At 38.7% G+C, this 13,187-nt stretch overlaps 1 protein-coding gene across 2 annotated transcripts; it reads right to left on the reverse strand.

Moving 5' to 3' along the window:
• Positions 1 to 6,692: 6,692 nt before the first annotated feature.
• Positions 6,693 to 12,586, reverse strand: LOC114251301 (facilitated trehalose transporter Tret1). 2 transcript variants are annotated; one of them, XM_028185516.2, is made up of 7 exons: positions 12,428 to 12,585; positions 12,115 to 12,344; positions 10,943 to 11,266; positions 10,597 to 10,729; positions 9,884 to 10,101; positions 9,373 to 9,558; positions 6,693 to 7,418 (listed from the first exon to the last, which is right to left on the reverse strand). In XM_028185516.2, exons 1-7 carry the CDS (start codon positions 12,483 to 12,485, stop codon positions 7,185 to 7,187), a joined length of 1,383 nt encoding a protein of 460 aa, XP_028041317.2. In that variant the 5' UTR covers positions 12,486 to 12,585; the 3' UTR covers positions 6,693 to 7,184. The 2 variants fall into 2 exon arrangements, with proteins under 2 accessions (XP_028041317.2, XP_089591813.1); XM_089735687.1 differs by lacking the exon at positions 9,373 to 9,558 and having other exon boundaries at positions 12,428 to 12,586.
• Positions 12,587 to 13,187: the final 601 nt, after the last annotated feature.

Genomic DNA, 13,187 nt, shown 5'->3' on the forward strand with positions numbered 1-13,187 from the left:
GATGAAAATCTCTGTCCACGCAATTTATTCTTTATTTTAGGGAAAGTATAGAAATCATTAGGGCTTAGGTCGGGGCTGTACCGCGGATGGTCTAATAATTCTATGTTTTCTTGCTCTAAAAACTCTTTTGTTCTGTGCGCGGTGTGAGAACTCGCATTGTCGTGATGGAGGATGATGCGGCGGTTGCAGTTCTCTTTACGGAGTTCAGAAACGACCTGTGGCAAACAAATGCTAGCATACCATTCTGCATTAACCGTTCTTTGTTCCTCAAGAGGAATAGTCGTAACATAGCCGGTTTTGGAGACAAACGTGGCCACCTTTTTTTTTGCAACACTCCGTGAACGAACAATTTTTCTTGGCTTTAACTCATTTTCGAACACCCAAACTCGTGACTGGTTTTTTGTTTCGGGTTCGTACGCGTATATCCAGGATTCGTCACCTGATACAATGTTGTATAAAGCATTTGAGGATCCTGCGTGGAGTCTTTCGAGAGTTCTGACGCACCAAGTAACGCGAGCCGCTTTTTGCTCTTCACAGAGCGAATGCGGTATCCATCGGGAAAACAACTTTTTTACACCTAATTGTTCATGCAAGATTATTTGTATTTGACTCATGCCAATGTCTAAAGTTGCCTGAATTTCGCGGTATGTCACATGTCGATCTTCCTCAATCAGCTTACGCACAGCATCAACGTTTTCTTGGGTGACTGCAGTTTTTGGACGACCTTGACGGGGATCATCACTGAGCTTGACACGTCCACGTTGAAACTCAGCAAATCAGCGATAAATTGTGGTTTTGGATGGGGCTTCATCACCAAATGCAGAAATCATCCGGTCAACACACTGTTTTTGTGTTGAACCACTTCGAAAGTCATAATAAATCATCGCTCTTGAATTTTCTCGAGTCAATTCGATTTTCTCAACGATTAAACAAGTTTGACAAAACCTCGTGACAAGACCGAGAATCTTTTTTTAAATAAATAAATGGTATTCGATTTTTAAAACCAAGGAGTTTTCAATTAGAAAGATTTTAATATGACAGGAACAGTGGAAATATTCCATTCCCGATACTTTTAGTGCAGCCTCTGTACAATGTTCTTCATCTAATTATTTTTTGCCTACCAATAGTTAGGCAAAAATGACCCCTCGAAGGCACTAGCAATAGCTTACTAGCTTCATATCAGCTTCACCGGACGTGTATTCGAGCTAGATAATTTTAATTTCACGACCTTACGTTTTATTCCTATTAGGGACAACACCATCGTTTGTTCATTCATAAAATTGTACACATATATACTTAGTCTGGCCATAAATACTGTTACAATTAAAAATAAACAAAATATTACATTTGAATTTGGAATCTGTCATTGTTATATGATTGCTCATTGAGGTTTCTCATTTTGGCGCCAATACATTGTACAATATTTTGCGATATTAAAATGGAGTGGGGTGATAAAACGAACCGAATCGCTGTGATTTGCATTACACAAAGTAGGTATGGAGCCAAATGCAATTTTTAAAACTCTCCATAGGCTTGGTATTAGTAAAATGTTTGTGTACCGGGCTATTGATAGGTGCAATGAGACCTCCTCTGTTTGTGACAGAAAAAGATCTGGCCGTCCACGTAGTGTTCGTACGAAAACGGTGGTCAAAGCAGTAAGGGAAAGAATTCGAAGAAATCCTGCCCGAAAGCAAAAGATTTTATCTCGGGAGATGAAGATAGCACCTAGAACCATGTCGCGTATTTTAAAAGATGACTTAGGACTTGCAGCCTATAAGAGACGTACTGGTCATTTCTTAACTGATAATTTAAAAGAGAATAGGGTGGTAAAATCGAAACAACTACTGAAGCGGTACGCAAAGGGAGGTCATAGAAAAATTTTGTTTACGGATGAGAAAATTTTTACAATAGAGCAACATTTTAACAAACAAAATGACCGTATTTATGCTCAAAGCTCTAAGGAAGCTTCCCAATTAGTCGACAGAGTGCAACGTGGGCACTATCCGACTTCAGTGATGGTTTGGTGGGGTATTAGCTATGAAGGAGTGACTGAGCCATACTTTTGTGAAAAAGGTATCAAAACATCGGCACAAGTGTATCAAGATACCATTCTTGAGAAGGTAGTGAAGCCCCTTAACAACACCATGTTCAATAATTAAGAATGGTCCTTCCAGCAAGACTCGGCGCCAGGTCATAAAGCTCGGTTTACGCAGTCTTGGTTGGAAATGAACGTTTCGGACTTCATCAGAGCTAAAGACTGGCCATCTAGTCCCGATCTTAATCCGCTGGATTATGATTTATGGTCAGTTTTAGAGAGTACGGCTTACTCTAAACGCCATGATAATTTGGAGTCCCTAAAACAATCCGTACGATTGGCTGTGAAAAATTTTCCCATGGAAAGAGTGCGTGCTTCTATTGATAACTGGCCTCAACGTTTAAAGGACTGTATTGTAGCCAATGGAGACCACTTCGAATAAGCTTTTTATACTTTAAATTCAGTCTCAGTATTTATGGCAAGACTAGGTATATAAAAATGAATTGCTGTTCTTTAGTCTCGCCAAAACTCGAGAACGGCTGTACCGATTTGGCTTGGCTTTTAAGATCTTTAGTTTAAAAAAATATCAATTTTCTCACTGACCCATCTATCATTCAGTGGAGAAAAGTTCAGTTTTTCATAATTAAATATACTGCTTAAAATATAAATGTAAAAGGGAGATAAAAGGCTTTCAATATTGCCTTTATTAAAAAATTAAAACCTGCCGCCTTGTATCGATCAGCTTGTTGGACAACAAAAGTGGCGGATGAAAGGCGATTGCATGCAGCAGAGATGCGAATGTTGCGATGGATGTGTGGAGTAACGAGAATGGATAGAATACGGAATGAATATGTTAGAGGAAGTCTGAAGGTGGCACCTATGACAGAGAAGCTGAGAAGTGCGCGTTTGGGATGGTATGGACATGTGATGAGACGAAATGAAAATGAGGTTGGTAAGAGAGTGTTAACTATGAATGTGGAAGGATATAGAGGAAGAGGTCGACCTAAGAAGAAATGGATGGATTGCGTGAAAGACGATATGGGTAAGAGGGGAGTGAGCGAAGAAATGGTATATGATAGAAGAGTATGGAAAGAGAAAACATGTTGCGCCGACCCCAGGTGACTGGGAGAAGGGCAGGACAATGATGATGAAAAGGCTTTAAATATTGTTTTCTAAGTATATCACAAAACGCAATTAAGTATTTTATTGTATAATCATTCTAGAATATTCCATATCATTATACACATACACATACATACATAAATAATACCTTAATAAACACTTCACTATACCTCGATTACTTTTGTACATTAATTTAAGGAATCGATACAATATATTACAATGAGTACATCGACTGGAATGCGAGACTGCTAGGGCTCTGGACTAGTTGATCGTATGTGGAGAAGCTCTGCATGTCGGTAGGTGTACTAATATACAACAGACAGACATATTAATATTTTTTTATTTATAATAAAATATAAAGAAAAAAAATCAATTTCATGGAGAGACAAGTGATTACATCTGTTTTATTATCCACAAAACTGTATAATATGTTCTTCTTTACATACCAACTTATTGTTGACAATCACTATGTATATGTATTACATTTGTTATATTATTCTACAAAACCTGAGCAATGTTAAATTTGCCTAAGTTCAGGTTCGTTTTTTTGGTAAATAATTACAAATAGTGCTCGACATAAATGCTATTCTTACTAATAATAATATGTCGATTTAAAAATATGTAATTAAATACGAGAAAGTGTATTCATAAAAACAACGATACAAAACGGCTGTCCAATTTCAAAACCTAGTATCTGACAAATTTAAAAAAAAGTGTGTTTTTGCATTTTTCGACCTTGTAGACCATTCTCCACATATTAGGATAGCAAAAACCCCCAAAAATTTGTAAAAAACGAAGTTACACAAAGTCGGAAACCTAGTATCTACAGTAAAGGTTTTCAAAATGCAAAAATTAAAAGATTAGAACATAGTATATAACATCAACCATTTAAAAAACCTAATAAGTGCTTGTAGTTACTTGGATTTAAAATGGTTCATGCAGATACTAAGTCAATGAAATTGTTGAAATAAACGTCAAAACTCCCGCGAAACTTTAGTAAGTGAGAAAATCGTTGCACGTCGTTCGTGTTTTTGTCTATAAAATGAGTAAAAATCAGTTTTATAGGTCGAAATTGATCTTGAATGCTTTAAAAGAACAACATGGTGAAATGTAAGTACGCTTCAGTATGTTTTATTATTGTCAAGGTTTTTGTTTTCCAAAATTGCAACCTACTACGACACATAAAGTAAATGAAGGTGCAAATATTCCAGAGGATGTTAAAACTGCATACGGGAATCACAAAGCTAAAGCAAGTAAAGCAATACAAAAGTGTCAAGAAGATGCCTCCTTAGAAAATACTTCCTCTGTGAGATACTATTCGATGGATTTACAAAAAGTTATGTTGTTACCCGACATGCCTAAAGTCAAAGAATCGTTTTTCTTGAGTAGAATGATAACTTTCAACTTGACATTTGCACCAATCAGAAAGAAAACTAATGTTAATAATATTTGTATTCTATGGCATGAAGCCTATTCTGGACGAGATGCTCATGACATTGTTAATGCAATTGCAGCAATGATCGAAAAAGAAAGAGATTTGAATCATTTGATATTGTGATGTGATAATTGCACAGCTCAAAAAAAAATTGGATCCTCTTTACATCACTTGTTACTATAATAATCTCTGAGTTTTTCAATTTAGAAAGTTTGACTTTGTAATATCTACCTAACTCAAGATCACACACGTATGTCAGCTGATAGAGTTCATGGCAATATGGAGAGGCAGATTAAAAACAAAAGATGCTGTGTACGATTTTGAAGACTATAAGAATGTAATTTTGGGTTGCAGATCGCATATTGAAGTTATCGAATTCCAAAAATCGTATGAGTGGGTAAAAAAGAAACGCATACCGCGACGCAGTGATGACCTTGTTCCCATTAATAATTTGTTGCTTAATTCTTTGGTTGAAGTAATATTTGTAAATGGGTGCCGTAATATGTTTTATAGGAATGATTTTGAATCTCCGTATTCCGAGTTGGATTTTCTTATTAAAAAACACAATCCCTTGATCATGCCAACCTTAAAAAAGATTCCAAGAGGCATTAACGAAAGTAAAAAGGAAGGCATAGTAACAACTTTATTTAGCTTATGCCAATGAACAGAAGTTTTGGAGAAGAAGTTTTGGCAAGGTGTAGCGATTAATAATAATCCAGCTAATTTAGTTTCTAGTGGACAATTATTAATAACCGAATAATTTATTTTTGTTTGACTGTTTTCAAATATTTTGAGTGATAATTTTTTGATTTTTTTGATTTACTGTGAACAAATAGTGTTTGGTTTCCGATTATGTGTTTTTTTTTCTTTTTCATTAAAACTGCTTATTTCTGCCCATATTTATGTTGTTTTATTCTGTTTTTTCTTACTATGTTATTGCATTTAGTTCCTACTCAGTAAATTCAGACCTAAATGAAAACAAAGCAAGTGATTTTACTAAGTCTATTAATTTGCGTTTATCCCCACTCATCATATTTTAGAACTAGATGAAAACAAAGCAAGTGATCTTACTAGGTTTTGAAATTGTCACACTCAAAAAGTTTGATCTAAGAAAACAATATTTTTATTAGTAACTGCTCCTCTACGTACATCTTTTGTGATAGACGCATGAAATCTACTTTTTTATAAAGCCTGTTATGTACCTCAAATTTTGCAATCACTCTCAAGAAGGTACGACTAATATTATTGAAACGGCACGCTGTCAAAGATATGAAATTGTTTTTCGGCTCTCCTGTAAAATTTAGTTTTATGCAGATACTGGGTTTTGATATTTCACAGCCGAAAAGTTGATAGAATACTCGTACTTACTGCACACCGCGTCATCGTGACACAACGCGTTTGCTCTTTGCAGCTATGATGTCCTAGTACAGAAAACGTATTTTCGTGGAACAGTGGCGTAACTCAAAAACTCGCGATTTTATTTATTTTATTTACCAGTTAGTTGTTACAATGGACACAGGAGATGATGATGATATTATTTGTACAGGCTGCTATCTTTTTATGACAGTTTTTTTTATTGCTTAGATGGTTGGAGGAGCTCACAGCCCACCTGGTGTTAAGTGGTTACTGGAGCCCATAGACATCTACGACGTAAATGCGCCACTCACCTTGATACAACGGCTGCCCCACCCTTCAAACCGAAACGCATTACTGCTTCACGGCAGAAATAGGTATGGTGGTGGTAACTACCCGCGTAGTCTCACAAGAGGTCCTACCACCAGTAGATTTATATAGATAGATAGTAAGACCAGTAGTTTTGGCCATTTATGTACCTGAATATTAGAATCTTCACACTGTCCCTTCACCCACAGACATGAGTCTCCACTGTGTACGTTTTGTTGTTCAGTCGAAGTTCCTGCTCGCTGTGCAATTGCAAAGATTCTTTACTGTAGTTAAACATTACAATATATTTACTAACAATTTCAATGCTTCATTTGTTAAGCTCATCGATCACAATGATTCAACATCGATTTGTGTTCATTTAAGTTGGCACTATTGTTTGTACCTACATACATATTATGTAAAAAAAAAACACTCAAATACATATTACATATATTTTTGCTAAAAAAATTACAAAGCGATTTCATCTCGATTAATAAAATAGTGCTTATTTTTTTAAATATATTTACCGTGTTTTCGTTCAGTATTCGTAGATAATAAGAGAGATTGTGTATAATATGAATACTTATTTTATTATTAACTAACTGATCCGGCAGACTTCGTAGTGCCTCAATCGATAAATAAAACACCTAAACTTTTGTATAAAATAAACTTAAAACAAACAAAAGGAATCCGTCCGACGGGGGACACATCAAAGGGAAAACAAATTTGTTATTTTTATTGGATTCAGAGCATTTTCATATTTATCTACCTTTTAAACCTTCTCTGGGCTTCCGCAAATAATTCAAGACCAAAATTAGCCAAATCGGTCCAGCCGTTCTCGAGTTTTAGCGAGACTAACTAACAGCAATTCATTTTTATTTAAATAGATTAACATTAATATACAAATTAAGAACTATTATTACTATATTATTATCTAAAGAAATGTTTCCCTCGTAACGAAATTTCGATTTGTTCCAGAGTCTTTCCTTTCGTTTCGGGCAAGAGCGTTAGAGACACGAGGGCCCCGCAGAGGTTCACCGCGGCGAACGCGAAGAACGTGGAGTGCAGCCCCAGCGCGGCCGACAAGGGGCCGAACGCAGCCAGCTGGGTGAACGACATGAACCACGCGTGCGTCACCACGCAAGCCAACACCTTGGCGCGAATCTGAAAACGGACAGCGCAATGTAAACAACAAATAACTAGGCAACACTGGCTCCTCACACATTCTGTTCGGTTTCGTTGAAAAGCAGTAACGCTACTTCGACAAAGCGGTGCGACATGATAATTCTCTTATTGTGGCTGCCGCTAATTAGCTATCCAACTGAGGCGACGAAGCAATGCAAAGCCGACACCGGTCACCATCCTCTTCGAACTCGTCAATCACGGCGAAGAGTTCGACGGGTAAACTAACCTACAGGCACAGCTCACTGAGTATCTTGGCGGATCTTCTCAATGGGACGCGATACCGATCTGATGTTAGATTGTGCGAAGCACGGCTCTTGCTAGGGTTAGTGTTAGCAAATTTTATCAAGTTGAGCCCGTGAGCTCAACTACCTATCCGGTCCTAGCTGAAATAGCAATTACAAAAACAAAAGATTAAATAAATATTTCATATTTCACGCAGCATCACGTTGGCCAGGTTACAAACGCATAAGCGTCTACCCGAAATATATGAAAAATACAGTAGGTACGAGTAGATTTACGATGAGAGATCAAAAAGTTGTCGTATACTCCTTGGTAAGAAATCTTCGTGTCGGAACGTGTTCTCGAAAATGGAGAAAAACGAAGTGCGAGCCGTTATTAAATACCTCTGTTTAAAAAGTTAACGACGCAAGATATTCGTGGCGATTTGGCGGCAACATTAGGAGAGTCTGCTCCACTGTATTCCACTGTCGCAAGGTGGGCTTCAATTTCGAGTAGGGAGAACGAGCACAGATGACGAACATCGTTGCGGCCGTCCATCGACGTCAGTCACCCAAGAAAATGTTGCGAAAGTCGAGAAAATTGTATTGAGCGATCGTGGAGCTACCATCCGATACATAATACAAGAAACGGGCATTTCATATGGAAGTATTCAATCCATATTGAAACTATCTATGAATATGAGAAGAGTCTTCGCAAGATGGGTGCCGAGAATGCTAACCGACAGTCACAAACCAAATTGACTTGACATTTCGAAGATATTGTTGGACAAGTTTCAAACTTTTTGTCTCGTTTCATAACAATGGGCGAAATATGGGTCCGTCATTTTGATCCCGAGACAAAACGGCAATCTTCGCAATGGAAACGGCCATCATTACCGACCCCGAAGAAGTTTCGTGCCGTGACATCGGCTGGCAAGGTTATGGCCTCAATATTTTGGGACTTTTTTGCCACGTACCATCCGGCTATGGAATGAGCCCCCCTCCACGGTGTTTCCCGAGCGCTGTGACATGTCCTTCTTCAAACGAGGCTTGTGGAGAGTATTAAGCGGTAGGCAGCGGCTTGGCTCTGCCCCTGGCATTGCTGAAGTCCATGGGCGACGGTAACCACTCACCATCAGGTGGGCCGTATGCTCCTCAGCCAACAAGGGCAACAACAAAAAAAATAACAGAAGGGATATTGTTGATTGATTACCTGGAGCGTGGAACCACTATTACAGGCCAATATTATGCAGCTTTAATTTCCAAGTTGAAGAATGTTATCAAAGAGAAAAGGAGAGGGAAACTTCGAAGGGGCGTGCTGTTTCATTGCGACAACGCATTCAGCAAACTGGGTTCGCATTGGTTGACCCTTATTTACCAGATCTGGCGCCTAGCGATTTTTATCTGTTCCCCAAATTGAAAGAATACTTAAGGGGAAACAGATACGAAGACGAGGTCATGAATGCCGTGGAGAGGTTTTTGCAGGATCAAGATAACACTTTTTTTTTGAAAAGGATTGCAGCCTTGGAAAAGCGCCGGACTCGGTGTGTAGAGAAACTCGGAGACTATGTAGAAAAATAAATTATTAAGTTATCAATAGTCATTATATTCTATCTCATTCTCACTACTTTTTGTTCGTCCTAGTAGACTTATGTATCTTATGACTGCATATGTGTCTTCCGCATTACATGCTAATGTGAAAAACAATTACCGACCTGGAAATGAAACATTTCAGACATAATGATATAGGGCACAGGCGAGACTCCGGACGCAAGCGACAGCACCATGGCGGCCGCGGGCAGCCACGCCGGCGCCGCCCAGCCGTGCTGCTGGGCGAGCAGGGTGGTCGCCAGGCAGACGAGCGAGCCCGCCGTTACCAAAAACGCCGCTGATAAAATTTGCTGCAATGCAGATTAATCTCAATATTCTATACTAGGTTATAAGTTGTATAGTTCTGTATCATCCGCCTGTCTATTAGTGATATAGACAGCCCTCACCCCTCTGTGTCTCAAATTAATGCATGATTTCCATAACCTTAGTACCAGATGGAACGTGAAAGTGGTGGGTCCTAACATACGAATGGCTTTCGGAAGCATTGGTATGTGTGTATTCAAGCTCGGACATGTTCGTACGCGAGCCGAGCCGTTTTGTATCCCGGTTACCGCTGTAGTGCTAACATACAGGTGGTGTGAGGACACTCTTAATCTGCAGGGTCGGCGGCCTTACCTTCCTACCCAGCCTTTCGACGTAGAAGAGTGACAGCAGGGAGGCGAGCAGCATCACGGCAGGGAAGCTCAACGCCTGCAGCTCCGGACTGACGGTCACACCGAATGATGATAAGATGGCGGACGCGAACGTCATAATGGCGTAGCTACCATTGCACGAAAATATTGACATTATTGTCAGACTTAGAAGAAAACCGTTGCGCCAGGACTTTTGCTTAACTGAAATTAAAAAAATATTGTATTCAGAGATGTCGTAGGCTTCCGCGGTGAAGAAATAACATCGTGTAATAAAAATGAAACCCGCAATAATTTTAGTTTTCGTAATTACTGGTGGTAGGACGTCCTGAGTCAGCACGGGTAGATACCACCACCCTACCTATTTCTGCCGTGAAGCAGTAATGCGTTTCAATTTGAATGGTGGGGCAGTCGTTGACCTTAGAATGTCGCAAGGTGAGTGTCGCATTTACGTTAAATATGTCTATAGGCTTCTGTAACCATGTAACAATAGGTGAGCCGTGAAGACATTCACCCACCTAAGCAAGAAAAAAGGTAACTAATTGATTAATAATGACGATAATCCCTTTAAAAATACTAGTTCAATAGATATAGAAATATTCCGAGATCCAAAATTAGACAGTGAGCAACGGAGGCTTGGGGCCACTTTACGACAACGAAGCTGCTACTAATATCTATATTGATCTGAATGTAACTTACAGATGCTCACAAATGAGATATTAGGTAGTGACTTGAATTGTGAGTATTCATTTTGCATCGTCTCTATTTCACTCATTACTATTTTGTCCGTCACCTCCAGGCCTCTGAAGAGGGCTACAGTAGCTTCCGCTTTCTGAAACACATAAAACACGAATTAAGACAGAGTCACGTCTGTACAATCGTGTAGCTCATCATAAAACCGCGTGAAGTGTGCACTAGGTATTAATATTCTGTATCTTTATATAAAGCTATTTTAGTCTTAGTCTTTTTATAAAGTAATTTTTATTAGTCAATAATTAAGTATGTACCTGCCCGTATTTGTATGTAGCTTATAAAAAGTACTCACGGCAATATTTCCCTTTTTGACTAGGAAGGCAGGGGATTCAGGAGCTTTCAGCATCAACAAGACAGTTGCTATAGGCACTGTGATAGCGATCCACAAAACCGTGTGGTATTCTAAGCGCGATCCCAACGCGAACATGGACAAGATGCCCACGTTTTGCATTAATATCAGCAACGTTCCAAGGACCCCTCTGATGTTATCTTGGCTTATTTCTTTAACGTAGACCGGAATTATATTGAAACATCCCCCTGAAGGTATTCCGCAGAGAACGCGTGCTATTAAGAGGCCGGAGAAGCTTGAGGTGCACAGTTTTACGAGCCAACTTAGCTGAAAGACACAAAGTAATATGTCAATTTGAGCTCCAACAATACTATACTATTTCCATATGTTGTCGTCACTCGTTCACGCATCGACATATTTTTATTCTGTACTTTAAAAAGGTAATAGATAAAATTACTTAGATAAAATTATAGGGCTCTCCATTAACCTTAGATAATTGAGTATCGAACTCCGATAAAGTTAAACAAACTTATATACAGTAATAAGGAATGAGAAAAGTTTGTTTGCTAACTGTAAGACAAACATTGGAAGTCAAGATCCACTAGATATTGCTGAACGGTTGATTGCTTCGCGACAGAAGCAGGCAAGATGTTGGTACCCACTGGTGCGATATTTTTCTAATATCACAAACCAAAATACCCATATGAAATCTAGTGATAGATTTTCTCTCAGAATAAATTGTTTTGTCCTAATTTTAGAATTAATTTTGGGCTCTAGAAGCAAATTAGTAATTAATAATTTTATAATTAATCCAACTGTAAATTAAAATGCGAATTCTGATTTTTCGCAACTTTATTGAAGTTTATTGTAATGTTTAAAATAAAAATTACAGTAGAACACTATTTTGAATGAGATTGAACTAACTAATTTGCATTTAGTCATTGAAATCGAACAATGAAAGTTTTTTGTTTGTAAATTTTACAGGTATGGCACTTTTCAGGATTCCAACGTAATATATAAACTTTGAAGTGAACACATAAATTATTCTGTCATGAAATAAATTTTATTGGACACAGGTATTATTAAATGAATTAGGAGAGATCTCGTGACACACTCACAACACAGTCACATGTGTTAAATTTTCTACCAGGGCAACATAAACAGATAGAACTTACCGCTTGCAACGCAGCGATGGTCATTATACAGACACGCCTCCCGTAGGTATCTGCTATGTACGCGAACATAGCAACACCCAGCATAGCCGATAAACACAACATACTCGCAACCAGAGATATGTCACTATCGGATAGCGGAGCACCAGTGGGCGACGACTCAGATTGCAACGTTTTGGTCATTGGTGAAATCCAGCCCGCCTGAAGTCCATACGTGAGCAGCGTCGTGTTCGCTACAAGAACAACTTTCTCGTTGGTTATGCGTTCCTGGTTGTTGTACGATTTACTTTGTTTATTTAAATTGACATTTATTTACCTAGGAGGGCTACCATCCATTGCACATATGTGTGACCGCGTTCGGGTTTTAGCGACATTTTAAATATTTGGCGGCAAAGTTAGTTATTCGAGTTGAAAATAAACGTCTTGTAATGTGTCATTATTAGTCTATAGGAAATTAAGAAAAATATTTGTAGCGACGTTCCTTTTATAACGGTAACTAGCACAATCTTATGTAGTACGATCCTATACGATCGTTCTGTTTCTTGATTTTGATGTAGGGTTGACAAATAAAATTTTCCTAAAATTTGAATTAATAGAGTTAGTTGTAACGTTCAAGCTTCACCGGTAATCGTTCTCGTCGAGCCCTTCGTCGCAAGCGACGGGTTGTTAGTAGTTTTGGTAGGGAAAAATCAAGCTTCATCAATTGAACATTACATGTGTACCTACTACCTACTGCTCCTTTGTAGTTTAAAATCCAATGAGCCTATTTTGAGGTATCTCTCTCAGTCCATTAGCACAGAAATCCTCCGTGACCTGATAGGTAAGAAGCCTGCTATTTTCATACATGACAGATTATTCGAATAAATTGATTATATTGCATAGAGACTGCCATATTCTTTAAATCGGAACGCATGTTTGCTTTGCTGCTCAAATAGGCAAGATAGTGTGGGAGCCATCCGTGCGTACAACTCGACCAAGCTAAGTTTGCTCCTCGCTGGAATGCGGCGCCCCGCCCGTTTCCCTGCTCACCTTCCCGCGATCGCCCTGTCGCGTCAGTACGGTTAGCATCTTTGTCG

This window comes from Bombyx mandarina, chromosome 20 (assembly GCF_030267445.1).
Source record: "Bombyx mandarina strain Sakado chromosome 20, ASM3026744v2".
NCBI lineage: Eukaryota > Metazoa > Arthropoda > Insecta > Lepidoptera > Bombycidae > Bombyx > Bombyx mandarina.